General features: G+C 44.3%; 2 protein-coding genes across 14 annotated transcripts; one reads left to right on the top strand and one right to left on the bottom strand.

Moving 5' to 3' along the window:
- Positions 1 to 142: 142 nt before the first annotated feature.
- On the bottom strand, positions 143 to 18,383 carry slc43a3b (solute carrier family 43 member 3b). Of its 7 annotated transcripts, none has more exons than XM_048970609.1 (15): positions 18,229 to 18,365; positions 15,087 to 16,290; positions 14,576 to 14,652; positions 13,196 to 13,537; positions 12,991 to 13,120; positions 9,574 to 9,620; positions 9,326 to 9,402; positions 5,435 to 5,527; positions 5,138 to 5,277; positions 4,907 to 5,049; positions 4,012 to 4,155; positions 3,818 to 3,925; positions 3,530 to 3,716; positions 2,930 to 3,053; positions 143 to 636 (listed from the first exon to the last, which is right to left on the bottom strand). In XM_048970609.1, the coding sequence occupies exons 4-15, from the start codon at positions 13,395 to 13,397 to the stop codon at positions 529 to 531; spliced, it is 1,503 nt and encodes a 500-aa protein (XP_048826566.1). In that variant the 5' UTR covers positions 13,398 to 13,537; positions 14,576 to 14,652; positions 15,087 to 16,290; positions 18,229 to 18,365; the 3' UTR covers positions 143 to 528. The 7 variants fall into 7 exon arrangements, with proteins under 7 accessions (XP_048826566.1, XP_048826568.1, XP_048826567.1 ...); XM_048970611.1 differs by having other exon boundaries at positions 13,196 to 13,481; XM_048970610.1 differs by having other exon boundaries at positions 16,234 to 16,290.
- A 1,546-nt stretch (positions 18,384 to 19,929) lies between these two features.
- smtnl1 (smoothelin-like 1) lies at positions 19,930 to 27,618 on the top strand. 7 transcript variants are annotated; one of them, XM_048970622.1, is made up of 6 exons: positions 19,930 to 20,236; positions 21,268 to 21,378; positions 22,446 to 23,062; positions 23,619 to 23,730; positions 24,038 to 24,189; positions 26,863 to 27,618. In XM_048970622.1, exons 2-6 carry the CDS (start codon positions 21,301 to 21,303, stop codon positions 27,287 to 27,289), a joined length of 1,386 nt encoding a protein of 461 aa, XP_048826579.1. In that variant the 5' UTR covers positions 19,930 to 20,236; positions 21,268 to 21,300; the 3' UTR covers positions 27,290 to 27,618. The 7 variants fall into 7 exon arrangements, with proteins under 7 accessions (XP_048826579.1, XP_048826577.1, XP_048826581.1 ...); XM_048970620.1 differs by having other exon boundaries at positions 21,265 to 21,378; XM_048970624.1 differs by having other exon boundaries at positions 19,930 to 20,243.
- Positions 27,619 to 27,851: the final 233 nt, after the last annotated feature.

Below are 27,851 nucleotides of genomic sequence, written 5' to 3'. Positions count from 1 at the left end.
CTGTTTAGCCGGCTGACTCGTCGGATTTAAGGTAGTCTGGGCAAAATGTAAATGAACAAAGGTCACATTTTAGTGACTGTTTGTAAAAAAAAATCCAGATGATTCCAATAAACTTACAAACTTTGTTCCCACAACTTTAAAATTCTATAACAAATTCATTTATTTTCAATAGCAGTTCACATTTTTTTTTTGAATGATGACAAAAACATTTCTTCAGTTCCCTCCTATAAAAAAAATAATAAATGTCTTTGGTTATATATGTATACCTACGCAGTGCTCCCATCCAATCACATGCGTATTAGTAATAGTAATGCCGCCTTCCGCTAAAGGATAAATGAATCAGTATATTTTGGCTTCGGCCCATAAGTACTTTCCTAAAAAGCGTGTTTGTGTGTCGGACACAAACGGAAAAGATCCCACGGTTCGGTGCAGACTCCCGTCCCTTTACTGGAAAAACAGGGCGAGTGAGTCAGACGTTCTCCATCCGGTGGGAGTGCTTCTCATTCCTGGATCCATCGGGGCAGCGATTCACTGCGCCGACGTCCTTCTTCGAGCGGCTGCCCGCCGGCAGTGGATGAACACGTATAGCGGGTGGATGAAAGTCAGTGTGGTGAGAACAGTCAAGGCTACGTTCAGCTGCGAGGTGGGAGACACAAGAGAAGGCGTTGTACGGGAGTCAGGGCGCGCTGGACCTTCTCAGGGGTCCAGGGCGAAGTCGTATGTGAAAGACTCCCCGACCAAGCATATTGATGATACCTGTACATTCTCCGCAACGTGGCTAATTCAGGGGCCTGGGGTGACTGACTATTCTACCAATAGCCAGAGTCGGCCCCGATCAGAGCCTCTGGAAAGGAGTGACGAAGCATGTGTCTACATGGATGCTAGCTGTCCAAAAAACGGGCTCATGAATCGGGCACTCAGAGGAGATGTACAGATGTGGACAAAAGACCAGAAAAGAAATAGAAAAGGAAGCTCGGAAGTGTTCTGTATAATATTGAAGCAGCTATATTATTAATCAAAACTGAAAGGATGTCTAGTAATATAGCTGAATTCTTTGCTGAATTCAGATTAAGTGTAATGAGGGTGCAGGATCGAGGCCTCCTCTGGCACTCTCAGTGACATCATCGCCAGATCCTATGTCAGTATGGCTCTGCAACAGCACCAAGCCATGTGGTCTGTCTCCTAAAGACCCTACAGATCTGTCCTTATGTACAGTACTGTGTAAACATCTGTGGCAGTCAAAGAAAAGAATATTTAATATTTAAGTGAAGTTGGTGCACTCCGGTTCCCCCCCACAGTCCAAAAACATGCTGAGGCTAATTGGAGTTGCTAAATTGCCCGTAGGTGTGCATGCGTGAGTGAATGGTGTGCGAGTGTGCCCTGCGATGGGCTGGCCCCCCCATCCTGGGTTGTTCCCTGCCTCGTGCCCATTGCTTCCGGGATAGGCTCCGGACTCCCCGCGACCCAGTAGGATAAACGGTTTGGAAAATGGATGGATGGATGGACATGTTGGTGCAAAATTATGGTATTATGTCTGTCAATGGATGTTATCGTAGCCATTTCAGAACTTCTCCAAAAGTCAGTCCAGGATTTGCAGTAACCATGCAATACAATCGTGTATTTTTTGTGTTTTATGGTGGTGGAATTTTATCAAATACACGTAAAAGTTGAGGCCCCCCCCCCCCCCCCCCCGAGCAGAGGCTTGGGAACTGAAGCAGTGATCTTCTGAGTATCTAGCAAGACATCGGTCAGTAGGTTTACATACACACAAAGAAAATCGAATTATTGTGTTAGTCCGACCGGACGATTAAAGTAAACGTAAAGATATTAGTCCGACTGAAATTGTACTAAATCCGATTTCTCAAAGTCAGACTAAGACACCCAGGTAATGTGACTCCACGCACGTTCAGTGGGACTCAGACTGGTCTAGGGGCTCTGCACATGCTCCATAATCCCCCCAGATCAGGAAATAGCAGAAGCTGGAGCACAGAAGAAGCACAGAACAGGATGTACGGCATGTGCGAAATGTACAGTGCTGTAAAGCTGTAAATTCATCACTCGACTTATGGGAGTATTTGGTACTGTGTCATAGGAATGAAGAGGTAACGTTTACAATTTTAATGATTATTCCTCTTCAAGATTATCTAGCATATATCTAAAAATCAGTTTAAAGTTCACTTCTGCTACTTTTGCATGAGCCCTCAGACGATCATAATCGTTTTCATCCTTGCTGTTTAAATCATTCCTAGACAGATTTGTGAGAAATTTATGAACTCTTGTTTTTTTTGTTCAATAAATACCCCAATATTTATTACAACAAAATTATATTGCAATATTTGAAAAATTTCCAATACCGCGCTGTCATAGTGTATTATACAAAATACTTTATTTTTCATTATGCCATGCTGATCTTCTTGTGTATGTTCTTTCGATCAGATCGCAATTAAAGCTTGTGCCGCTTCAGTCAATAAATGGATTCCCCTCCCAATTAGCCTGAGCATGTTTTTGGACTGTGGGGGGAAACCGGAGTACCCGAAGGAAACCCCACGACGACATGGAGAGAACATGCAAACTCCGCACACATGTGACCCTGGCGGAGACTCGGAGGTGTGAGGCAACAGTGCTAATCACTGTACCACCATGCCGCCCCCTAGTACTGTATTGTATATCAATAAATAGTATTTGTCAAGTCTAGAATCTCTAGACTTACTGCTAGTAAATACGATTCAGTTAAAACCCCAGTTGGTCTGAACACAAAGAGAGGCCTAGTGTGTGTGTGTGTGTGTGTGTGTGTGTGTGTGCGCGTGTGTGTATGTAAATGTCCATGCATGTGGCACAGATCCCTATAGCATGCGTGCAACATGCGGCACTGCAGCTGACATGGTGACACTGTAATCCTACAGTGAATTCATGGAGACACTGCACTCACATATAGGGGGTCTCTGTTCAGGGGGCCTTGGACCAGGGTGAAGAATGGATACTGCAGCAGTGACACCAGTGCCGACAGTGCCATAATCAGCCCATACAGCTTCCCGAAGTGGGAGGCAGGAAACCTGCAGGTATGGAGAAGGGAACACTGGGAAAATGCACAGTGAAAGCAGACTCGGTACACCCTGACCGACCCCTTTGTCCTCCTATCTGCTTCCTTGCCTCTCCTGCTTTGAAGGAGGTCCAGGGCAGAGGAGATGGGTGTTACCCATAACAGCTCTCCTGCTTCGGAGCCCGTGAAGGCCAGGATAGAGCTTCTCTCCACTCTGCCGTCATTCATGGAATGTTTTCTTCGCCTCTGTTACATTCTGACAGCATGAGTTTACAGCGCACTGGTGTTCATGCGAGAGAAGTGTGAAATAGTTTGTCAGAATGCCTTCATTCTCCTTTTTTTTCCCCCCATAAAAGGTACAAGTGCCAGGCTGGGTACAGGCAGGAGGTGGGTTGTGATTGGCCGAATATGCTCCTCTGCCTTCTGAGCACTAATCAATAACCACAGAAGCCCACCACACCCTCCCCAGCCCATGCCAATCCCACTCACGCGATGCTGATAAAGGCGGCGCTGCCGCCGTACAGGAAGGAGCGGTTGATGACTTGGAGGACGAAGGTGAGGTACTGGAGGGGAAGGACGGGCAGGGAGGCACACAGGGAGAAGAGCAGGCACTGCGTGGCGGTAATGAACAGGGAGAGTGCCGTGGATCGCACGTCGGCCTCCTGCTCCGTTTCTCCTGGGAGATGTAGAGGCCAAGTTGAGATTCTGACTCCGGGGGGGGGGGGCAGAGCTCAGGGTACAGGCTGACTAGAGAGCAGTGGGGCCATGCCACCCTACCTGGAGCGCGGGGCTTCCCCTTGTTCCTGTCCATGATGAGGCCGTTCCAGGGAGCACAGAGAATCCCGCACAGTTGGGTGAATGCGAAGGCGTTGGTGTACTTGCTTACTGCCGGGCAGGGTGGGGGGACAGAGGCGTTAACAGGCTCCAGCTACTAAGGAACATGGCCGATCGGTGCGTGTGTGGATCGTTACCCAGGGTGGGGTCCCCATCAGTGAGCCGAATCAACATGGGGTTGAGTGTCCCGATGAAGAGATAGTGTCGCAGCTGCATGATGGACAGCCAGACCAGGTGGAGCATGAAGAACCAGGACAGGATGCAGCTCCTGACACTAGCCACTGGAGAACCAAGACACATCAGAACTGGAGCAACAGGTTCCTGATTTCCAGAGTCCCCTCAGGTCGATGCATTACCCAACACATGAAGAACCGACTTATTTAGGAACGACTTTCTGTAATTAATTAGCAATAAGCCCGAGCCACACTGCGAAGAGCGAGTATTTACAGTGTGATTCTGCTCCACTGCAGCAGAGTTGGCTTGGAAAAGGCATAGCCGAGTTAGGGGAGCGACAGTGATGTAGAACCAAAGCGGTAATTACCATTCACGCAGTGTGCATCACGATTTACCGTCTTAACTTTCTAATTCCTATCTGTGAGAATTGCTGTGCTGTGTTTGCATTACACACTTATGTAATTAGCATTCGCTCACGTAAAATTGCATTGTGAATCCATTCCCTTTAGCTACAGTACTTTAAGTAGGAGGTTGGAAATTTTCAAGTTCCAGGTTATCAGGAATGCACTGGCACCTCACAATGTGCAATACTACCAATAATGAATAATATATAGAATATACCCCGTTTCCTTCAGATAATCCATGCGGCGAACATTGGTAGCTACATGCATTTCGACCAATCAGATGGTAGCGACACAGTTTGGTCACTAATTAGTTTTGGCGTGGATGTGACTCACATATTTCACAATGGAAACCTGGCAGTTCCCGGTAAGGCTTGGGTACAGCTCGGTTCTTGGCGGCAGTGGAAAAGCCTCTTTTTCTAAGAGATGGCATCAATGCCATATGGGGCCAGCTCACCTTTCTCCGTATTGGGAGTTCTAGTTGGTTCTGTCGTCTGAGTGGGCAGGTTGTCTGACATCTCATCACCCGGCACGGCTCCCCGGTAGTCAGGCCTCCCCACTGCCGACATATTATAAGTCCTGGACCGGCCACAACCAATCCTGTGCAGCACAGAGCAGACGGCGGTTTACGGAAGGAGGAACGCTTACATGGCCCAAAGATAAGCATGGCCAAAAAGCACACCCTCACCCATAGGTGTAACCTTCCGGGAGGGGGTGGGAGATGTGACCCCTTGGCATAAGGAACAGCGTGCGGAGAAGATGAATGACACTACAGCCGGCGAGGAAGAGCATGGAAGCTTGCAGAGTGATCCCTCCTTCGAACAGCACCTGGGGTGAGCAAAGAGGTCATCGGCATTGACAGAGAGCTTCACCTGCAATTGCAGGAAAGAGCGAGTGTCACATGACACCCAGTACGCGCTATTTTGACCAATAGCAGCCGGTGTTTGTCGGCATGTGACTTTCTGCTCTGATGCAGAAGAGCTACCTTAATGATGAGCAATATGCCGGAGGAGGAATCGAAGGCACCGTTGTACAGAGTTATAATGGTGGAACGGTGCGTGCCGAAGAGGTTCCCCACCTAAACGGGAGGGACATGAAACGATTCAGTGAATCAAAACCACGAAGAATATACGATGTCAGCCACTTTGGTATAACCGTTTGAGGCAGGGACGGATTACGGACCGGGCCAGCGGGGCCGCAGCCCAGGGGCCCTTGGGGTGCAGGGGGCCCGTGGGGCGCCTAGCCCAAAACAATTTGCAACGCTTATCAACAATGTATTTTCGTTTGTCTATTTTAGAGGGCCTACATTCTTTGATCCTCTGCCTACAAGGGCCCCTGACCCTATAGGGAGGGCGTTTGGCTGCCAAGGGCCCTTGAATTGTGGTGGTGGTGGTGGTGGTGGGGGGGCCCTCGCAAACGTTTTGCCCAGGGGCCCACACAACCCATAATCCGTCCCTGGTTTGAGGTGATAAGCAACAGCGTATCCTGTTATGGACTGTTTACTTCTACATCACATCTGAGTGTCCTTGATTGAACTGTTAAGGTTTTCATATCTCACAGGCTTATCTTTAATGGCTTGAGATGCAGCGTAAGAAATGTTTCCTTAAATTACAGCATCCGCACGAATCAATGTAAATAAAATTTTGAAAAAAAAAACAAACCAGACAATCTGCTATAACCGGTGGCCCTGGTCAGGATTAGAGGTTGGAAGATGTACGGAAATTTGATATTCGGGCAATTTCTGTAATAGATGTTTCCATAAATGCACACGGGACTGCAAAGGGGCCTGAAGTCTATGACGGCAGAGGCGAGATAGAAATTGAAAGGCCCGCACACACACACACACACACACACACACACACACACACACACACACACACACAGACCTGAACTCATATCTTGGTCCATTCCATTCATTTCTATGGGAAAACTCTAATCCCAGTATGACGACCGTAACCCCCACCCAGCCCTAACCTTAACCATAAGTAACCAAACAAAATACGAGACTTTTTGCATTTTTAGTTTTTTGATTGCATTCACAGACTTTTGTGGGTGTACCCAAAAAATGGTCCCCACAATGTAAAAAAACAGGTTTCTATTAAATTCTGGGGGACATTTGGTCTCCACGAGGTAATATAAACCTAATACACACACACACACAGGGCCAATTTAGTGACCATACAGGAAATGAAATCACAACTCTGTAGGTGTGAAATCACAGTCACTTTTAATTGATGTCATACTGCTATAGAACCACATATATAAAAAGATATAGGTTGTAATGAGTAATTGTTTTCTTGTCCTCTAGAATAATAATCATTAAATTGATAATTGCTAAACCCACTTCATGTTCTAATACATTCACGTAACCTGCATTAAAGGAATAGAAGTTAAGACACTAAGTCAGTTCACATTAACTGAGTCTCTGATGAATACTTTGTGTGACCAGTTTGGTGCAGCTGAATGTTGGGGGCAGGAAAGGTGTGAGGGTGGGGAGGTGCCATTTAGGTGATTAACTTATAAGTTGAGATTCTGTCCTGCTCTGTACCATATATGGGTTTTCTTCAGAGCAACCCATTTGAGAACCAGGGTGCAAGTACAGTAAAGGGGATGTAGTGGATAAAACAGGATGCATCCCGCAGTGGACAGCAGCAAACCGCGCACAGACTCAAACGCAAGCACAAATCAGATTCATCCAGTTTGTCTTTTACCTGTGGGAGGAAACCGGAGGAGTTTACTGATATAATTTAAAACCAGTCACTGACGGAAGATTAGGGGCTGAAGCTGTCAGCCGTAAATGTCTCAGTGGATGTGATACACTTTACACTTTTACAGGCATTTCGCGATACACCCATCTTCAAGAACCACTTATCAGTACTGGGTCACAGCCAGCTTAAGATTGGATTAGAAGACTTAATCGTCACTGAATTGCTGAAGTCCAAGACAGGCGAAGAGCAACAGTAAGGCATACGAGTCACGCGTCAGACGTTTTCAGGTTTCTGCACTTGTGCGCGCCGCCATCTTGGTGAAAAAGGAGGAGCCAATTCAAGTACGGCCAGGCACAGTTTAGCATAGAGTGCTAAGGCACGGTACGGAGCAGTCACGCTAATCAAACAAACCACACTTTGGGAATCAAAGGTGCTTGGGCAGGGTACGGAGTGATTAGTGTGAGTACACCCTTCGTAGAGGTGCGTGGCAAGACTCTCTCCTGGTGAGCAGGAGATGCCAGTCCATCACAGCACATATGTGTCACTCCAAAATGAATACAATACAAACAAAAAATAAGTTGCCGATTTACGAGCTAAGTTGTTGCAAACTCTGTTTCCACAGGGCGTACCCCTTTACTCAGCACTTTGATTCCTCTGTGTTTTTCCCAGTTTAGCCACATGACGGCAGACCCAGTGCAGCAGGTCGCCAGACATCGCAGGATCGCTGCGAGACCCCTATCGGACAGATCTATGGCACAGTGCAACAAATACTACGCGGTTCAGTGTTCAGGCCATATCAACACACATTATCCAGAAATCTAGCACCTGCATGTTTCGATGCATCATATCTTTTCCAGCAAAAAAATACATCATGCAAGACCTTTATTATTTGATAAAGTACTGGAAATGTTGCTATATATTTCCGGTTAGCTAAAGGCTAACTAAAAATGGTCAGCTTAACTAAAAACAGATTCATTAAGTATATTAGCAATATTAAATGACCACATATTAAACCACTTTGATAAAATCTGAAACGGATTCAGTATTTAATCTGCCATTCTTATTTTCCCACAATTACTCGTGAATTATCACCTTTTTGAGTTTGGACAGCAGATTCTGCTGTATATTAATATATCAGTGCTGAATATATAAAAAAAAAAAAGATTAAAATATGACTGCTTAGTGTTCAGCTTGTTCATAAAAGCAGCCGGCGGATCTGTAACTAGGAACATCAAGTGGTAACTGCTTCAGGAACAGATCTTAGGGCTTGTTGACATAATGTTGTTGCAGGCACTGCTTTCATAAAAGGAGGAGATGTGTGGAAACCATTTGTGTGCAATCTTCTTTCATCTAACACCCATTATGGAGTAATCTCACACTCAGTGGGGACTCCGTATCCTGACCCCCCCCACCCCACTAAAAAAAGCAAACAGGCCCCTCAGCCGAAGGAGATCCGCCGTGGTGGGCAGAGCAGGAGGACTGTGCACGTTCATTTTTGTGTGTTTTTAGGCATGTTTTTAGCAAGCGAGGAGTCATGTGGGGAAAACAAAAAGAGAGAGAGAGAGAGAGAGACCGGATTTAATTTAACGATGCACCGGCTGTCCGTTGCAAATGCGACGCAGCGTGCTGACAGCCTTGAAGACAAGACGCGGAAGCAGAAAACAGCAGGAGTCAAAGCGACTTCCAACAATGGGAAATAAATGCTGATGGGGAAGCAGGACGGCAGCCATTGGGGTCTGGGGCCCTGGGTCACCTTTCGTTTTTGTTAGGTTGAAGAAACTGTTATTAATCATTTGTTATCATTTCTGTATAATCAGCAATGAGTGTAAATATGTATATACATTATTTTGTTTTCCTCTAGCCTCATACTTTAGATTCAAAACCAGAACTTTCTCTTCTTGCTCTCACCTCCCTATTTTGCGAGACCCCTGCGCCTCCCACTGACTATAAATAGAGGAGCCAAGGGGAACCACCCTTTGTAGCACATCCTGCAGAGAGTGTGGTTACCCTTGCGCAAGTAAAAAAAAAAAAGTGTGTTGTCTCGTAATTAATAGTGTGTGCAGCGTTGGGGTGGAAAGCCTGACATATACTGTAGTTTGGTCCTGTGTGTAGAGTTGGAGTGCACAGCCTAGCGCTTTCTCCAACAGTTTTTTATACAAGAGGCATACCTGCATATTTGTCATGAGAAAGAGGACACCCCCTACTGCAATGCAGGACATCGCCGGGAAGAGCAGATTGGGTGTGACTGAGGACAGAGGAAAGGTGGGAGGAGGGGAGATGAAAAACAAACCAATGAAAACAAAGCGACTCCACCTCTGCGTCGAGAGGCTGGCATGAGGCTTCAAAGGGCCGAGGCTACAGATCAGGAAACTGCATGATTATGTCTGCGTGCCCCAAAGCAGAAAATGGACAATACCTGCACTGGAGAAGGCGACCATCAAGACACCAGTGGTGTACAGCACTCTGGAAAAGATGGAGCACATAAAAATCAGTGCGTTAGATGCATTACAAAGACGACTGAACATGGAGCCTTCACAACAGCTACTGGTCAGTTAGGACGTCCATTACGTTTCTTCAATTCGATTTTAGTGTGGGCCGACTGTAGCTGTTGACAGGACAGGCAAATCCCCCAAGACCCCTGGATTAGCCGCGTTGTGGAGGAAGTGAACCAATCATCGGGTTTCTTGCTAGAGGGACATTGGGCCGTTCAGAAGGTCCAGCAGCCCCTCACTCCAGTGCAATACCTTCCCACCGTGGGCAGTGGAGGCTTAATGATTAGGGAAGCGCACTTGTAATTGAAAGATTGCAGGGTCGAATCCCCAACCAGCAAGGCACCACTGAGGTTCCCTGAGCAAGGTGCCGCCCCCAAGCACTGCTCCCCGGACGCCGAATTAGCTGCCCCCTGCTATGTCACATATGGGGTTAAATGCAGAGGACACATTTCGTTGTTGTGTGCTGTGGTGTGTCAGCAATGATCGCTGATCACAAAATTCTAAAAAATCAGTCCATTATTTATATTGTTCTTATAACAAGGAAGAAAGTGCGTCACCAAGCACTTCACAAGTCAGCATGGGACGACCGAGGCCAGGAAAAAACACCCCTTCAGAGCAAAGAAGAAAGCCTGGGAGGGACATGCCTACAGGGAAGCCCATCCTCATTTTCAGGGGGGGGTTGGTGTGTGATTGTGAGGGGGGGTGGGGGTGGTATGTGGCTCAGCAAATTAGGCCCGTGTGCCTTTGGTGCTAAGGAGAAAGCAAGGTCCGTAACCCCTCCCTGGCACTGGATAATTCCCCAGACCCTGCACTCGGACCCCAGGCTTCGCTCTTGACTGTGTATATATGTATATGAAAGCAAGATCAAGATTGCAAGATCAGATATGCATAAAAAATCATTTCCGTGTACCGGTACTTTTGCAAATGGCAACTAAAGCATCATGTAATTTCCTCTGACTAGTGCAGGGCAGTACAAGATCATAGCATATCCATTGCCATTCACACTCTCTCTCCCATTCTCAGGTAACCGCACTTTTTTCTCCTTATCTGTCACCTGCAAAACTGGTATTTTTTCGCAATTCTGTGTCCTTCAATGTGTCCTAATATCCATTAAGTTCCAATTAGAAGCTTCATTAGCCTTTTCACTGTAATATTTGAACTCTGAAACATCTTCCTCTTAAAACGTTCAGGACTCCCTAAACTTTTGTCGAGTAATTGTGCTCTTGTTTAATTGCTTTCTGATCCTGAGTCCTTCGCGTGTAAAACTTGTCAAATTAATAAGGCTCTCTGAAATGATGCTCACAGCTTTCTTTTTTAAAAAAAAAACTCCTTGCATTGAAAATTTGCTTAATGATGAGGAATTTATCGCTATTTATCTGCTTCGATCCATTTTACGTAGGATGTCAAATCCCCATATAACTCTAAATCTATGAAGGATTATAAAAGAACAGTAAAAGGTACAAAACTCGATAAATCTGCCTAAACCAAAGTAAATGAAAGTCCGGTTCATCAAACCCCTTCAGCCTGTTTGTAGAGTGTTCCTGTTTTATTTATGGCCTTCAGCTTTGGAAACAGTAGGAAGACGTACAAACCTCAAAAAGCTGTGATGCTTTGAATGAAAAACCAGTCAAGCCAGAAGGACAGGACTGGGCACAAATCCATCACAGGACTGGACACTCACTGACAATTTTGGTCACTCCAATTCACCACAGCATGTTTTTAGACTGTGAGGGGAAAACTGGAGTAACTGGAGGAAACCCCATGATGACATAGAAGAGGGGCAACATCAAAACTCCACACTATGTGAGAGGGAACCCCAGTCCCAGAGGTGTGAGGCAACAATACTAACCACTGAACCACCCTACAGAATCATTCTCTTAATCAAAACAAAAAGCGTGAGACACAAAAACTGAAATAAAATAAAAATTGGTAGAAACGAAAATTTGTGCTTTCTATTTTTTAAATTTCTTTTTCTGAGTTTAAAAGCCCCCATAAAGGCTCTCAAGCCAATTTTGGCCTCCCAGACGTCCCCACTCAAAATAAATCGACAGTTAACGCAGCACATGATAAGCATATCAGAGAGTCAAACTAGTGTATGTCCCTGAAAGATTAAACCACGTTTCGGAACGATCACACCGAACATGGGCATTGCCGCAAGATGGACAAAAACATGAAACACAGTGTGGCACATGGAGGATTATTTCAACAGCTGACTCGACAGCTCTGACACACATGCGCTGCTGAACACATCGCCATCACCTGAACATCACCTGACCCTCACTTGTTTACGCCATGTCACACTAAGGCCAGAAGCATTCCAGATATTCACATTAGCATCTCTCTCCTGACATCGGCTCAATATTAATAACATGTACTGGATCTATGTCATCTGTAATACTAATTTGGAAACCATCCAGTCCTGATTTTAAACAGGACCAACAGGAAAGGTGTTATTCTATGCAAATCCACAAACAAAGACTGAGCAATCAGGCTGCCACATGGTAGGATCATCAAGGAACCGAGACATTCATCACCATCTTTCAGTTCCTGCCTTTTATCTCGTGGCTCCTGCCTGGCTGTAAGCAAACGCGATCTGTTGTGTTAGACTCTGTAAAAAAAAGGCTGGTGTCACACACAAGTTTGGAGAAGATAGAGAAGGCTGTGCGGAACAACATCTACTGCACCAGAGAACATCATCTCCCATCCTCCCAGAGAGAGAGCTCTTCTGGTTTGGTTCATTGCTATTAAGGGAGAAACAATGGAGTCTAACAAACCAACTGAGATTGATGCAAGCTCTAATATGAGCAAGTGTGCTGTGTATGTAAACAGTGAAGTTTGTCCATCAGGAACACAATGCTAAGGGGAAAACTTTTCACTCATAAACTCATAAAACTAAACAAACTAATCTAAAAAAGGCTATAAAAAGGTATTAAAATAAAAACTACTTTTTTTATAAAATGGAGCAAAAATTTCCCTGCTGAGCATACAACTAATCACTTTCCTAGCCATCAGATTGTGTACACTGCCTTTTGTAACGCTGTTGTGTCACTCAAATGGCACCACTGAGGACAGAAACGATGCTCCAATGTGCCCTAACAGGCATGCAAAGGGAGACGTTGTAACTACATACAGCATGTGAGCCGTGCCTCTGGAACACATCAGTTGTTATAACTGCACAGCGACGAGGAAGCGGTCTGCAGAGGGTTCGCGGATAAATGCTTGTCATGTTTGATAAAGGCACCTGAAAGACTCATGCCAATACAATAAATCAACACAATAATCAGATCAAATGCTAAGTCTGCAGCCACAGACAAGCCTCCAACAGACAAGAGTGGACTCACATTGCAAGCAGCCTCGTGGCCATAGTGCCAAAGCGGTCAAAGAAGAATCCGTTGGGAAACAGGAGGAAGTTGTTCAGGAAGGAGGCGATGGTGAAGACGAGGGAAAACTTGTCGTCCTGGCTGTTGCACTCTGAGAGGGGGGACAAGGTGACAGGTGATCCGGGGCAGTCACACGGAGCGGCAGGGACGCGAGGCGCACACTTACCGACGCTCTCGCTGCTATTGACTGCAGTCCCATTTGTGCACAGGTTGCCGAAGTAGCCCTCCGCCTTCAGGACGAAGACCAGCGAGGCCCAGCCGAAGATGATGCCGGCGAAGCAGAGGCATTCCAGCAGCCCTGAGGCCAGCGTCAGCCAGCGGCGCGTCCCAGCTCCGTCCCGACAGCACGACATCCTCTGGCCGCTCATACCGCCTGCCTCCGCTCCGCCACACTCGCTGCCTGCTGCTCCTCCAGCCTTTGGGTCGCTCCGTCGCTCCTTCCCACCTCCCAGCTTCAAACAGACGGCAGAACACAGTGGTTGCTTCACATCCAACCTTTTGCCTTTGTCTGCAGGGATTCAAACAGGAAGATAATTTTCTAATGCGGGAAGGAAAGGAACTGAAACTGAGAAAGCACACCCGATCTGCAATCAAGCAGCTTCTTTAAAATACAGCATGGCCCATCTGTGTGTGAAATATCAAGATGGGGGGGGGTGCAAAATTAAAGAGGGCAAAGGGCAAATACGTCTTCCAAGATCCCCTGTCGAGTTAAGCCACAGATTCCACCCTGTGCATCTGAAAGGCTGCTGTCATACAAATGAAGAAACTCACGGAAACCCTGAAAACAGGAAGCACGGCCTGGCAATATGCATCCTCTCTGGCATGCTGGGAGACCTCAGGGACACAGGTCATGCGCTTCAGTGCACGTAGCCCAGCACAATTGCAGATAACGTATGAACGCAGTCAGCGTCGGGTAACATGGCTCACATCATTTTGGATGCTTTACGGCAATTATTTCCTCTTCAAGTCATTCAGTTTGTTTTTATCAGTAAGAGTTTTTTTTCACTTCTGTATCCAGTATGGTTTCATTAAAAAAGTAAACGAAACGTTAACTGAAAGTCGTCTTTCAGTTCATTCCCTTTTTAGGCACATGGTCAGTCCTGAGACACATAAAGTAAGTGATCACGGTTTCTTTTGTGATAAGTCCCTTACAGGACCAAAATAAGCCTTTGCTGTTATTTACATTGGACAAAAGTCACGCTTGGCTTATTGAATTTGCTTCTAAGCTACCAAATTGGTCCACTGAAGCGCCCCCCCTTTGCAACATTCATTTTGGTAAAAGTGCTGTGAAACTCCACATCTTGACAAGAACTTAAATTAACACGTTTCTGCTCTTAAAGTTAATTTTATCTTGGACTATAAGTCGGGCTTTAGACAGCAAACATGTAGCTGAAACATGTAAGGAGACCAGGATTTTGTGCGACATCATGCTTTCGAGCAGCAGGGTCCTATATTTCAGAAAAAAAGTCCCATTTCTGCCAGCCCACAGTCTGTAAGTGCAGGACCCCCCCCCCCGCCGCCGCCGCCAAATAAACACAAAACAAACCTGGTCAGTGTTCTTCAATCTCGGTCCTTGTGTCTCGCTCTGCACGGCTTGCGTATCCCATTTATACTGTGAACGGGCTTAACCATGAAAAAAAATTCTCTTGTCATTTGCGAGAGCAACTAGGAGGCGGTTTCCACAAATTACAGCAGGCGCCCAGGGCGTGATCAGCCCCAAGCCATTAGGACTTAGGCGGCGTGGGGATAAAAATGAAAGGAATCTATAGCAGTAAAATTAAAATTTTACCAAAAGTTAGCAAATTCATGAAAGTTTTTATTAAATAAAATAAACATTGATTTTGAGTTTCATTTTATCTGCCTTCTGAAGTATGTAAATAAATGAGCAACAATTAAATCAATAAGGTAACAGCAACAATTAGTAGTCAATTCAAATACATCATTATGCAATGTAAATATTATAGTAACTGAAACTTAAATGTGTTACATGTAACACATTCACATATATTCAAATACATTTCAAAAATATAATGATATATATTTGGAAATATATGTACATATGTGTGTTGCATATGTAGCGTCAGGATCAGTTCCTTTCCTGTTCTGTTCGTCGTTTCCCTGTTTGATCAGCCAGTGTCACTGGCCAACCCCTATCTAGTGTTTGAATTGTGATTGATTGTGAATGACCTGCACCTGTTCCATGTTGCCTCTATTCTTTAGTGTTTGGTTTATTGTGATGGTTCACACCTGTCCCTTGTTTGGTCCATGTATCTTGTTGATTACTGCATTTGTTTCCTCTTTGTTATCTGCTGTACATGCTTTACGTGATCTTGTTTGCTGTTACTCTGTGTTTCTCCGAGTTTGGTTCAAGTCTTTCTTTGCTCCAGTGTCATTTACCTGCCTTTGCTTAAACCCCTCATAGTCTTAACATTGTTTAATGTTTTCAGGGTAAAGAAAGTCCTCTTTACCATACAAGGCCGCACTGCGGATTGTCCATTGTGCTCCGTTGCGATGGATTTTTGATATTTAAATACATGTCTAAAATATCTGGATATGTCTCAGAAATGTATTTGCATATATTGTTCTTGTGTATGATCAGCATGTCAGCAGTGGCCATTTTTACAAATATTTTCAAGTCCCATAAAAGCCATAATACAAGAATCGATTTTTTGACGTCCATTAAGACAATATATTCTGAATCAGTTCTCTTTTTAGAGAGGCTGATATTTGCAGGATGACGTTTGAGGTGGTGACAGGCGGACCAGATGCCTGTCTTCACAACCTACATTCCTCATGTTAGCCTGGTAATAAGTTCTTTTGTAATCTTTGTCAGGTTCAATAAAAAGTCAAATTCAGCTCCAGGCTCTAAAAACAACTTAGCAACACTTTAATTGATGTGACTTGATGTGACTCAAGTCTGATTTTTTTTTTTTTGCCTGAATGTGACTCAGATCTGAAGTTTTCAGAGTTTTGTGGACACAGAAATCCGATCTTTACAAATATGGTCTTAGGTCAGATACGTATCCAATATTCATGAATGAGAAGAGTCAGGTCAGAATTCATGTGGTTTATTTCGCCTGTACACATGCGCCGAGCGCCGTCGTCATCAGTCAGCGTGTTTGTTGTTGTTTTTGCAGAAGACTCGTGTAAAAAACATACCGGTGAGAACATGCGTGCCATTCCGGAGGACAGATATGCATTCACATTACAGATAGATGCGGGTCACTTGTGATTATCAGTCTGAAGACAGGCGGGTCTGATCTGAGCAAAAAGCAATGAAGCAATGAAGCTTGGAAGGTGAACGTTAGTAACTCGGTACAAATCAAGAACAAACACAGTATCTGCCTGAGATACACGAACCATTATAATTGATTAACGATGAACGAACAGTACGTAACTAATACTTAGTTTCTGGTTAATTAATATTTTATGGGGGTACTACTACATTATTTGCCCCCCCCCCCCCTCAAGTAAAGTGTTACCAACAACTCAATGGAGACACAACACAGAGTGAATTATACTAAATTCAAAACAGCACTTTATCAGTCCAGTGGTTTCTATGTCTGTTTGCAGTCCTTTTGGCCTCAGTGATCCCAACAAAGACACTGTCCCCCCCCCCCCCGTCAGAGTGAGCTGTCAAACAGTGTGCTCAGCAGGAGAGTGGTGTAACCTTCACTGATAACTATCTTAGTCATAGCACTCATGCGAAAGATCACAAGATGAACACAGTTAGACAGGGAAAAGGCCTTCACTCTCCTTCACACTCTCTGACAGTGTGTAGTCTAAACTTCCATGCTGGGACATAGAAACGCAGACGAACTAGCATAGACAGACAAAAACATGAATCATATTCTTCAACAAAAACTTATTTTTTAGTAGCAGTAGTAAAGCTTCTAATAGATTCGGAGGTCGAGTACCAAAAAATACTGCAAGTCAGCAAAACGCTTCAGGATGTGTGTATTTAGTGAATCATGACTTTCCTTTCCTTCCGCTTCTCTGCAATGCAAACAGGCAAAACATTCTTCCCCATTTATCAGGTGTCAAACAGCTCTTTGCGGGTGTTGGCTCTTCGAGCATCAGGAATGGGCCTTAACCAAATACTTTGCTCCAAATACCTTGGGGCCCATGTGTTGGATGCGGCAGGTAGGGCTCTAATGTCCATCCAGCCACAACAACTAGCCTGTATGATATCTGGTTGAAGACCGTTAGCTGGAGCACTAACCTATTACAGCTACCTCAGGAAAAGACCATAAATGGATAAAGAAAGCGAGAGTGAGCACGCCCATCTGTTCAGAAGCGATTAATCACTAATCAGACCCACCAACTCATCCTAGAGTCAGACAGAGTCCCCCCCCCCCCGGGTGAGATAACATTTCATCACGGGACACGGACACACGCGAGACAGCAGTCCAAATAAACCACACGTCTTCAGAAGTTCGGCAGTAAAACGCAAACTCCTCACAGACAGGAGGCGTGTGACTCGAACCAAAACCAAATAATATATCAACATATATAATCTGTCCCTAGTTCAACCTAACATGTCATATCAGCAAACTGACTTCAGTCTTACATAGCAGAGGCTGCGGGGCTACCATAAGACTAATTAATGTAAAATACACTCAATCATGTACAGCCACTAAATACCGAGGCTTAAAAAGCGCCACACACAAAACCTACATAACCAATCGTAACGTTACATAATATTATCTATACTAATACGATGTATGTATATATATATATATATATATATATATATATATATATATATATATATATATATATATATATATATATATATATATATATATATATATATATATATATATATATATATATATATATATATATGAAAGTAAAGGTGCATTAAAAAACGACATAACACGGGAATAAAATGTGAAAATATTCTGCATTATAGGCACGAATTAGGCACCTATTCGTTTGAATTATAACCCATTCGTAACATCAACTTACTCATTACTTTATTATGTCCCTCATCCGCTGTTAGTATATACAAATACTCGCTATTCCGCTATTGTAATACCAAGCCAACCTCTATTAATTTTTGGAATTTTGGGTTTAATGATCCTCGCGTGCCTGTGTCCCCCGAAGCCCTCGTATTAATAGTCATTGCACCGTTTGCCTGGCAGGAGCGCGCGCCGGCTTCTCTCACTTCTGCTAACGCTGTACAGCTGTACTCACGTGCGGCAGAGGAGATGGGTGTCTCTGGATGGAGTTTTACCGGACGGAATATTAAGTAGAGGCTCAATCAACTATGAAGACTAAGCTTTCAAGAATAATAATGAGCAACATGCTTCACGTTAATGAAGTATCAAGACATAGATGTTGCATACATTCACGGGGCGTGATCAAGGGTGCGCTGGGGTGGGGTTAGCGATCCACATTTCTTCAGATTAAAAGAAGCAACCCTAACTACCATATAACACTGGTCATAGTCTTAGCCTTATAAAGTGCATTGTATTACAAGCACACGTTACTGTGCTGTGCTAAAGTCAAATTTCCGGCTCTACATTCATTCCGTTGAAATCGGACTCTCTCCAAACTGGGAGGCTGCAATGGGATAAACTGGGATGCTTCCCCTTAAAGGGTTTTCTTGTCAGGGGAGACCAAAACGGAACTTTCTCGCCTAATTGCCAAGTGTCATGTTTCACACAGATCAGGCGCAGTGCGTCACCCATCACTGAGTCCGCAGTCAGGTCCGGTGCTGTTATCATCGGGCTGTGGTGCTGCTTCTCCTCAGCGGGGACTGGAAAGCTTATTAGGTCAGAGGAAAACATAATACAACTAAGTTACACAAGAAAAACCATTTTCGAAACGTTTTAAAACCCGAAATGAAGGTATTTTCAAAAGAGGTATTTCCAACACTATGGCCAATTTTTTCCACAGTGGCTTAAAAGAAATAGCGTATGCCCTAAGTTGTGAAATTTAAAGAATTGAAATATAATTTGCAGGCAATGTTCAAAATCTTGAGATTGCTTGAGAAAGTATTCTAGGAGAAAATTGGGAAGAATTGCACGTAACCAAATGGTAGTTACTTACCAAAAAGATTTGGGGCAGTTTTTATTAAAGGAACCGTTAAAGGAAATGTGAGTAGTTGTCATATCATACGCGCAAATGTACCTCAGTTGATTATCATGAATATGGCGCCCTCTACTGTTTGTTTGGTTCTTTTACATTATTTATTTGGCCGGTTGTACAGCTATACAGTTGTACAGTTGCAGCTGCAGCTGACGTTTAATGATGACTGCTTTGATTTCTTTGGTTTCAAGATTTGTAAAAAGGCACTGAATACCACGTGGGTGTCCGACTGGTTATATTTTACTTAAATCTAAATCATTCAGCATGTTTGGTCTGAATAAAATCAGGTGCCACCCATCCATTTTTGAATCATCTATCCTGGACAGAGTACTTCACAGGGCACCAACAGGAAAACCAATGGGAAACACATGCAACATTAGCACAAAACATTCAAAATATGATCAGAGCATCTATTTGTATTGGATTGAGTGATGTCCCACGCCTTCTGCCTTATTCTGCTTGGGAGACACTCCAGCTTCCCCCTGGACTTGATAAGTGGCTGGGTGATGGATGATATCATGGATCTGGTTGGTTGTTTATCTATAATCTGTTTTGGACGTAGAAAAATTTACTTTAAGTCTTTTTTTTAAGTCTTTTTTTCAGCGCTATCAAAATTCATCAGACTGATTTTTCAGTCTCTTGGTCTACGCAGTAGAAAAATTCCCTAAGAAAGTTACAGAAATAGTAGGAACAGTAAAGAAAGTATGGTCATATTTTTAGCCACTGAAGCACAGAGAAATGGGGGAAGGAGGGGTGATAAAGACAGAGGGAAGGGGGGGGGAAGAAAGATAGTGGTTTATTTTTAAGGACATCTGTTTTGTGTTGAATGAAAAGATGTAAAGTTTAAAGGACAAGGAGATGGTGGAATGACAGGATATATATTTAGATACGACCACTGGGTTGACATTGTTGGACGTTTACACCACTCTACAAGAGAAGGAGATTTCTTCACTTTAGAGGGACTGTCACCCTGGACACAAGGGTTCATTTGCACCATATTGCAAGCCAGAGAGGTGTTTACACAAAACCTGGAAAAAAGGCTGGACGCTGCGAGATATTATCCGCAAGCTAGAAGAGGGGGGAGGAAGGACAAACACTGTAAATACAATTGGTGAGAGGTCTGGTCTTTTACCTCCTAAATCAGCAGCCTGTGTTTTTGTGTCCGGTGCGTGTGCCTTTTCCGCTTTATGTCGAGTGGTCTGGGAGCAGAGAGTGCTTGTGTCCACCCCTGTCTAGATTTACATTAGCGAATTTAATCCCATTAATATGCAGGACAGCATGTGTGTGGACATTTGCATTGAGTTGCCGCGAACGGAGATTTCCACACGCAATGTTCAAAAAATTCCGGTCAAACAAAAAAGAAAAAGCATATCAAACAGCTTCCTTTTGTCAACAACCTAAACAATTATTGGGTGTTTAAAATGACGATCTCCTTGACCTTGTAAAGAACAAAGAACCAGAAGGGGAAAAAAAACTTTAAACATTATTCAGTGTTTTTGGCAAATGGCAAACAGCGACTTTTACTACTAAGGTCCTCGGGGGAACGGAGTAACAGGTGAAACTCGGCCGGCGGTTGAGGCATTTCGAGCTCAAAGGTTCGAGGAAAGCTTTTAACATCCGACAAACCCTCAGGACCATTTTAGAGCCGACACACGTGTGCTGGCTGCGTGTGTCACAGCGTACGGGTTCATGTGCCGCTGGTGGGTAAGGACATGTGCGTATGGACGGAGGTGCAATATAGTTTCCAGCCAAGGCAGCTGTCAGGGGTTTGGCTGCGTCTGTGTCACCCTTTCTAATTTGGGAGCCCCGTGTCATATAAAGGTCAAATAAAGTGCCGATAAAGGGGCCAGAGAGACAGCGAATAAGAGCTGGATGACGCCCATAGGGAGTTTGATGTATTGTATTAAAAAGAGACACCAAGATACCGTCCCTGCTTAAGGACAGAGAATACAGCAAGTGTGCAAAAAAGAGTGAACACACTGCCACAAGTGCAGAGTGAGTGCTAGCAGGGTTTTAAAGTTTTATGGATAAAACACTTTGTGTTTTGATGCAATGGTTGAAACGTTTTGAGCAGAAGTGGACAGGGAGTGTCCGGTTAGAAAACGGGACGAGTTCATTTTTATTTAACTCCTGTTCCAGTAGAAGATAAAACTGCTAAGAGGAGGAAAGTCAGCGATGGGGGACATCTCACCACAAAAAGAGGAACCTGACACCGACACAGCAGCTGCTGAGATGGAGGCAGACAAAGATAAGGTGCGTGAACAGTTGTGGATTCAACCATGCATATGCAGTTGCTCTTTGTTATCGATTCTAATTTCTTATCTTCTTAAATATAAAACAAAAATAGGACTCTGCACAGAAAGGCAGTAAAGTGTGAATGCAGATGACAATACAACATAATATCTGTTTTTAAAGTGAATGTCCTGTGGGCCACAATGTGTTTTAATTCTCATTCTTGCTGATGTGTCAGTACAGTGAAACTTACACTAAATCTGGTATTGAACGGATCCCCTACGGCCATTAGGTTACTGATACAGTCTGTGCTTGTTATTCTGTACTGATACAACCTGCATTTATCACGTTTGTGAATGACAGGGTAACACTGGTGTAGTTGTTGATATGCAGTAGAGCCAAGGTCTCTCTGCATGATCGCATTCATCTCTCCATTTTCCAACCACGTGTCCAGCACTGCTGTGAGAAATGATAAATCCTTTAATTTGCCACTTGCACATTTATATTGGAATGCTTCTCTTTGCCTACCCCAGAGCTGGGGGGGAAGGGGGGGGAGGTCACAGAACAGGGTCAGCCAATGTGTGACACCCCCACTGGTGGTTTGGGGCCTTGGAGATGTGACTATTCCGCCAAGGGTGGGGGCTTGAAGCGGTGAACTTCCGATTGCAGGCAGAGACACTTGCTGAGCCACTTAGCTCCCCCCTGGGGGGGGGGGGGGGGGGGGGGCTGGAGCCTGCCCGAGGCAGCACAGGGTACACAGAAGAGGAATACCCTGGATGGCATGCCAGTCTATTGCAGAACCCACAGACAATATCACAGACAGTATCCAGTTCAGATGTAGTTAATCTAATTGCGTGTCTTTTGGAATGGAGGACAAGGCAACACAGAGCTGCGGCAAAATGGCCTTCAGACTCCCAAGGTGGGAATTGAGAGGCAACAACTATACCTACTGAGCCATTGTGCTGCACTCATATGACTACAGGCAATATAGTTTAATTACCGACATGATAATGAGAATCAATATGGTAATATCCTCTTTACAATGATACATAGACTAAGAATCCTTCCTAATTTTTTCTTTACAAGAGACAGAGTACGACAGAGCATCAGCTCAAGACAAGAATGAAAATGAACAGGGGACAACAGAGGGAAAAAGAGGGGACCTAGTAGGAGGAGCCAATGGGGAGAATGCAGGGGCAGGGACATCAGAAGCAGCCTATGAGAAAGGAGGAGGAAGTCCGAGAGGGGAGGGGCTGGAGAGTGCTAAAGTTCAGGAGAAAAATGACAGGCAACCAGCAGAGATAGAGGAGGGAGTGACAGAGAAAGGGGAAGATGAAGAGAAAGACAAAGAGAAGGGAGAAGCGCCAAGAGACAGCGAGAGAAACACAGAGGCAGGAAAGCAAAGCTTGGAAGATGAGGAGAAGGATGCTCAGGGCGCGGAGGGTGAAGAGGAGAAACAAGGTGACAAACGAGCGAGAGGCGAAACGAAGGCAGAGGCTGCAGAGAATCCCATGGGACGTGAGAAGGAGGCGGCGGGACCTGAGGAAGCGAAGGACGACGCGAAGGGAAGAGCAAAAACGAAAAGGAAGCCGACCCCCACGCCGATCGGCCCTCCTTCCCTGTCCCGTCCCCGCAGCTCAGCGCACTCACTGCGAGGATCTACAAAGAAAGACATAATGGCCAAGTTCCAGAAGGACGCTGGAGAGTAAGTGACCGAGTCCAACAGGCCGACTCTGTCGGCTCTGAATCGTCCTCCTCTCTGACCTCAGCCCCCCCCCCCTCCCCATTTCTAACATTTACTTTCTGTTGACTTGTTAGATTTAGACCTCAAATGAGTTCGTTTGCTGCTCCAAACCAAACTCAATCACAGGCAAACACATCGGAATGTACTGAATTGATATTCTTCAAACTGACCACTATTTCTTTGCTGTGACTCCTAACTGGACAGTGTCCTGTTAACATGCGTTCCGTTACATCCCGCAGCCTCTGCCATGTGTACTGTACTTCACAGTGTAGTGATTACAGGTAACAGCATCCAAAAAGTCTACTAGGGAATGCATGAGTCATTCTTTTGTTTAGTCATTAATGTCAACAGAGGCACATTAACATGGTCGGAAGCCCGAGGGGGTTGACATCATCAGACAAAGTTAATTGAGGCCTCTGTGCTTCAGCATGTGCGTTTCACGTACCCCTGAGTTTCCCCAGAGGGCCCTTTTCTCTGACCGCCGGGTTGACGTACGTCTTAACCAATCATCTTCCAGGAAACCGGTCGCTCGCAATTTTAAGGTGCAGAAGTCATCTATAGGTTTTGGGGGAGGCTCCATCAAGCAAAAGGTGCTCCAATGGTGTCAAAGCAAGACCCGGAATTATGAGGTGAGAACTTAAAGCCATGGGATTGGTCAAAGTAGAACGACGCAGATTCTTACTATTGTAATAAATCCACAAGACTCCACAAGAGCCTTTAGCAGATGCTTTAATGAAGAATAGGACTGTCAAACTATTATCCAGTATTATAGCATTTTGTGACATTTAAGAAGTGCAAGCACATTTATTAATAGCCTAACTAGTGTTACTGGATGATTTAGCCTAGAGGATGGGGATTAAATACCTCACTCATGGGCACGACAGCAGAGTCTCCCCTGAAACTCAACCCGCACTGCGGGCTTGTTCCTTTCCACAGAGCGTGTCCATCGAGAACTTCTCCTCGTCCTGGGCGGACGGCCTCGCCTTCTGCGCCCTGGTCCATCGCTTCTTCCCCGACGCCTTTGATTTCTCCTCTCTTCGAGCGGACGAGAGAGAGAAAAACTTTACCCTGGCCTTCAGCACAGCAGAGTACGTGCATGGACAGCAGATTAAGCACCTACAACATTACTACACACCTGCATGGAAAGGGTTATATCTGACAGCTGTATACAGTTAATACATCAGTACGAACAGAGAGGATTTTCAATCAAAATGATCATGGGTGAAATTTGTGTGAATTTTTCATTTGCTACATTTTGTGAGATTCACCTTTGTGCCTTTTCATATATAGAAGGGCAATTCATGGTGTGGCTTATAGACAAAAAGGATTTTATTAAAACTAAACCCACAGACCCGAAACAAAAGGGACAACGAGGGGTCAGAAAGACAGATGTATTACCAAGATAATAAAGGTATAAAGCAACCACTTACTGAAGATGTAGCAGGTTGTACATAAAACAACCAACTGAGGAACAAGACAAGGGGAGACACATGCATACACAGATGACAAGGGCTAAACAAGGGACAGGTGTGAACCATTACAAACAACCAAACACTAGAGACTAGGAACTATGAGGAACAGGTGAGAGCAATAAACAATCAAGCAAGCAAGCGCTCAAACACTAGGAGATACTGGGAACATACGTAACAAGACATGACTACAAACCTATAAATAAGCAGGGATAACTAAGAACAAATGCGTACAGACAAGAACCAATGCTGAAATACTGAATACACTAGAAAACAAGGAACTTATTACGTAGAGTTCTAGGGCAGAAAATACAAAAAGTCAAGCAATAATTGAGGTGGACCCCCCAGCCAGCCTTGAACCCGTGATAGGTAGGGAGCAGGGTCCTTAACACCACACTCAACCCATTCAGCCAGACAGCGGCCCAGGGAACAAACGACCACACTAGGCACCGTGACAGGCACTAAACACAGAAACGAACAGGATGACCAGCAACACCTGCTGGCCAAACAGGGAAACAATGGATAGAACAGGAAAAGACAGGAACTGAGACTGACAGTGTTCAGCGTGATCTTTTATCCAGTCACATTCCAGCTGCTTATCCTGTACAAGGTCAGGGAAAATCTGGAGCCTCCTCGATCATTAGAGGAAACCAGGGAGCCACTCGCACTTATCGCAGTGACATGTTTCCGTTTGACAATATCACTATTACGGCATTTCTGGTCTATCCAGTTAAATGCAGCACAGATGGAATAAAATACGTAGTATTAATAATGTAGCATCTGATTTTTTTAGAACGAGTAGCTGGAAGATATTAAAAAAAAAAGGCAAGCAGAAAAAATATTTGTGTTCCTTTTTTGTACAGCGTCTTCAGAATCGTAATCGATTGCTTAGTACCAGGTGAATTTAGAAATTTCAGGTGTCCACATAATATTAATCCAATAAAATGGCAGTTTCAGTTTTTTCTGCTTCCCAGTATAACCTTCCTGTGGTGTTCGGGTCGGCACCGACCTGTTTGTAAGTTTAAGATGCATAAAAGCACCACATCAATTTGTATACTACACCAAGGCTTTTTGACTTTGTCAGGAACCTCTATTAAACCAAATATCACTAAAGTATAAATGCTTTGGTCAGGATTATAACAGCTCTGGTGTTTGTTTGAGTTTAAAATGCATAAAAGCACCACATACACATTTGTGTACTGCATTAGGAACCTCTATTTAAACTATTTTTTTTTTTAAATCACTAGGGAAGGCATGCCCAGACAAGTGAGGCAAGATAAGACAAATTCAGTTTATTTATATAATTCTCTTGAGGTTTATTTTACCATTATTTTTTTTTGAAAATGAGAGGTATGCTGTCAAAAGAGAGGTCCTGAAAGCCGCACCAAAAATATTAAAACCAATCTTTTCATGGAGAAGGAAGCCTAACAAGGTAACCAATAGGTAAGAAACAAATTGGATGATTAATAATTGCTTTGAGGATATTTTATGGCTGATTTAAGACACGGGTCGGCACCGACCTATCTAACATAAGAGATAGGAACGGAAAGCTAACACTAGACGAAGGTTAATCTAAGCTTAGAAATCAGTGACTCTTGCAAATAATGCATGCCAGTTTTAGTCTGTGGTGGAACATATTAACTGCTTAACCTAAGAAAAGGGCAAACTTTGAGTTATGCCTAATCTTGTAGGATTGACTCAATTTCAGTCTAGAATGTATGTTTCCGAGCAGAGCCCACTATTGTTAATTCTGTTAGCAGAAAATCATATTTAAACATCTGAACGTCAAGCTTAAACGTAACAGGGTGAATATTAAATTGTTTCCTCTCTATTGTTAATTAGTGTGGCAGCTCACTCATGTTCCTCGATTCCTCGATTGACCTCCACGGACAGCCTGTCTCTATTTGATACTATATACCAATCACAAGAAATGTTTTCTTTTCATGCATCGTTGACTTGTTTCTCCGATTATTAGGCAGCCAGACCGCTGTTAGTAGCTAAGTTAGACTGCATCATTTTCTCACCTTTGTAGTAGTGTACATATGTTAATGTACAGAATTTCTAGCCTTTTTCCACACAATCAAGTCCAGAAGTGTCTTACGCTGAACCTGGAAGGATTCTATCTACTCATTAATCTGTGTACTTTTAGTAAGCCATGTTTCATATGACCTGCGACCCAGTAGGATAAGCGGTTTGGAAAATGGATGGATGGATGGACATGATCACACTTTAGGTTAGCTTTATGTGCTCCAGTTACTAAGCTTATATTCTGCATTATTTTCCTTTTCTTAGGTCAAAGGCTGACTGCTGCCCCCTATTGGAGGTGGAGGATATGATTTTAATGGGGGACAAGCCTGACCCTCTGTGCGTCTTCACTTACGTGCAGTCCCTCTGTCAGCACCTGTCCAAGGTTGAGAAAGAAAGGAAAGAAAAGAAGGCAGCGAGCGAAGACAACCGGGGGGAAAGCAAGAATGAACCTGGGGCTGAGGTGGAAGAGGGGAGCGTGGCGGAGGGTGATAAGGGAGGTGGGGAGGCTGCAGAGGAAGCCAAGGGGAGAAGCGGAGGAGAGGGGGGAGAGGAAAAGGGTTTGGGGGAGGCGGCGATGGAAGCCCAGGCCAAAGGCGAGGAGGGGGATGGAGAGCAGGGGGAGCAAGGCAGCAGGCAGGGAGGCGAAGAGGAGGAGACAGTTGAGGAGGAACCAGACGCACCAGCTGTCTGACGTCTAAAAAAAACACAAGAAGGAAAAGCTGCAAGTAGCGACTCACTGAAGAGTACAGGACAAAGAGGACAGAAAATGAATGGCTCCATAAGCTACGTCATCAAGTCTTGGACTGAGATATGATGGCATGTGAAAGAGGCACAGTAGTGAAGATATTTCGGGTTTTCAAAATCGTGCACGTTTTTGTGAAACATCGAGGGGAAAAGCAAGCTTAATGTTCTCCTCGAAAAACTGAGTAACGTCATGCTTATTTTTTTTAACAGCATTCAGAAACACAAATGTCAGGATTGTCGTGTGAATAAAAGAAATGTTTCTGTAAAACATCAAAATGTATGTGGGTATGTGGATTTCTAAAGTTAAAATGTGCTACATTGTTCCCCAATATTGTGTTCTACTTAGTTGTTAGATTGTTGCCATGTGTCGCAAAATGATATTGCAGGAAGTGTAAATCTAGTGTTATTAGTTAATGCTACATTAACAAAGTTAACAAAGTAAAACATACTTTGTCCAAAAACAACTAGTGTGATTACTAGGCAGTATAGGCAGGGCTTAGTAAGCAACT

Source organism: Brienomyrus brachyistius, chromosome 12, assembly GCF_023856365.1.
Source record: "Brienomyrus brachyistius isolate T26 chromosome 12, BBRACH_0.4, whole genome shotgun sequence".
Lineage (NCBI taxonomy): Eukaryota > Metazoa > Chordata > Actinopteri > Osteoglossiformes > Mormyridae > Brienomyrus > Brienomyrus brachyistius.
The sequence above is the reverse complement of the archived record's forward strand: the minus strand, read 5'-3'. Positions and strand labels throughout refer to the sequence as shown.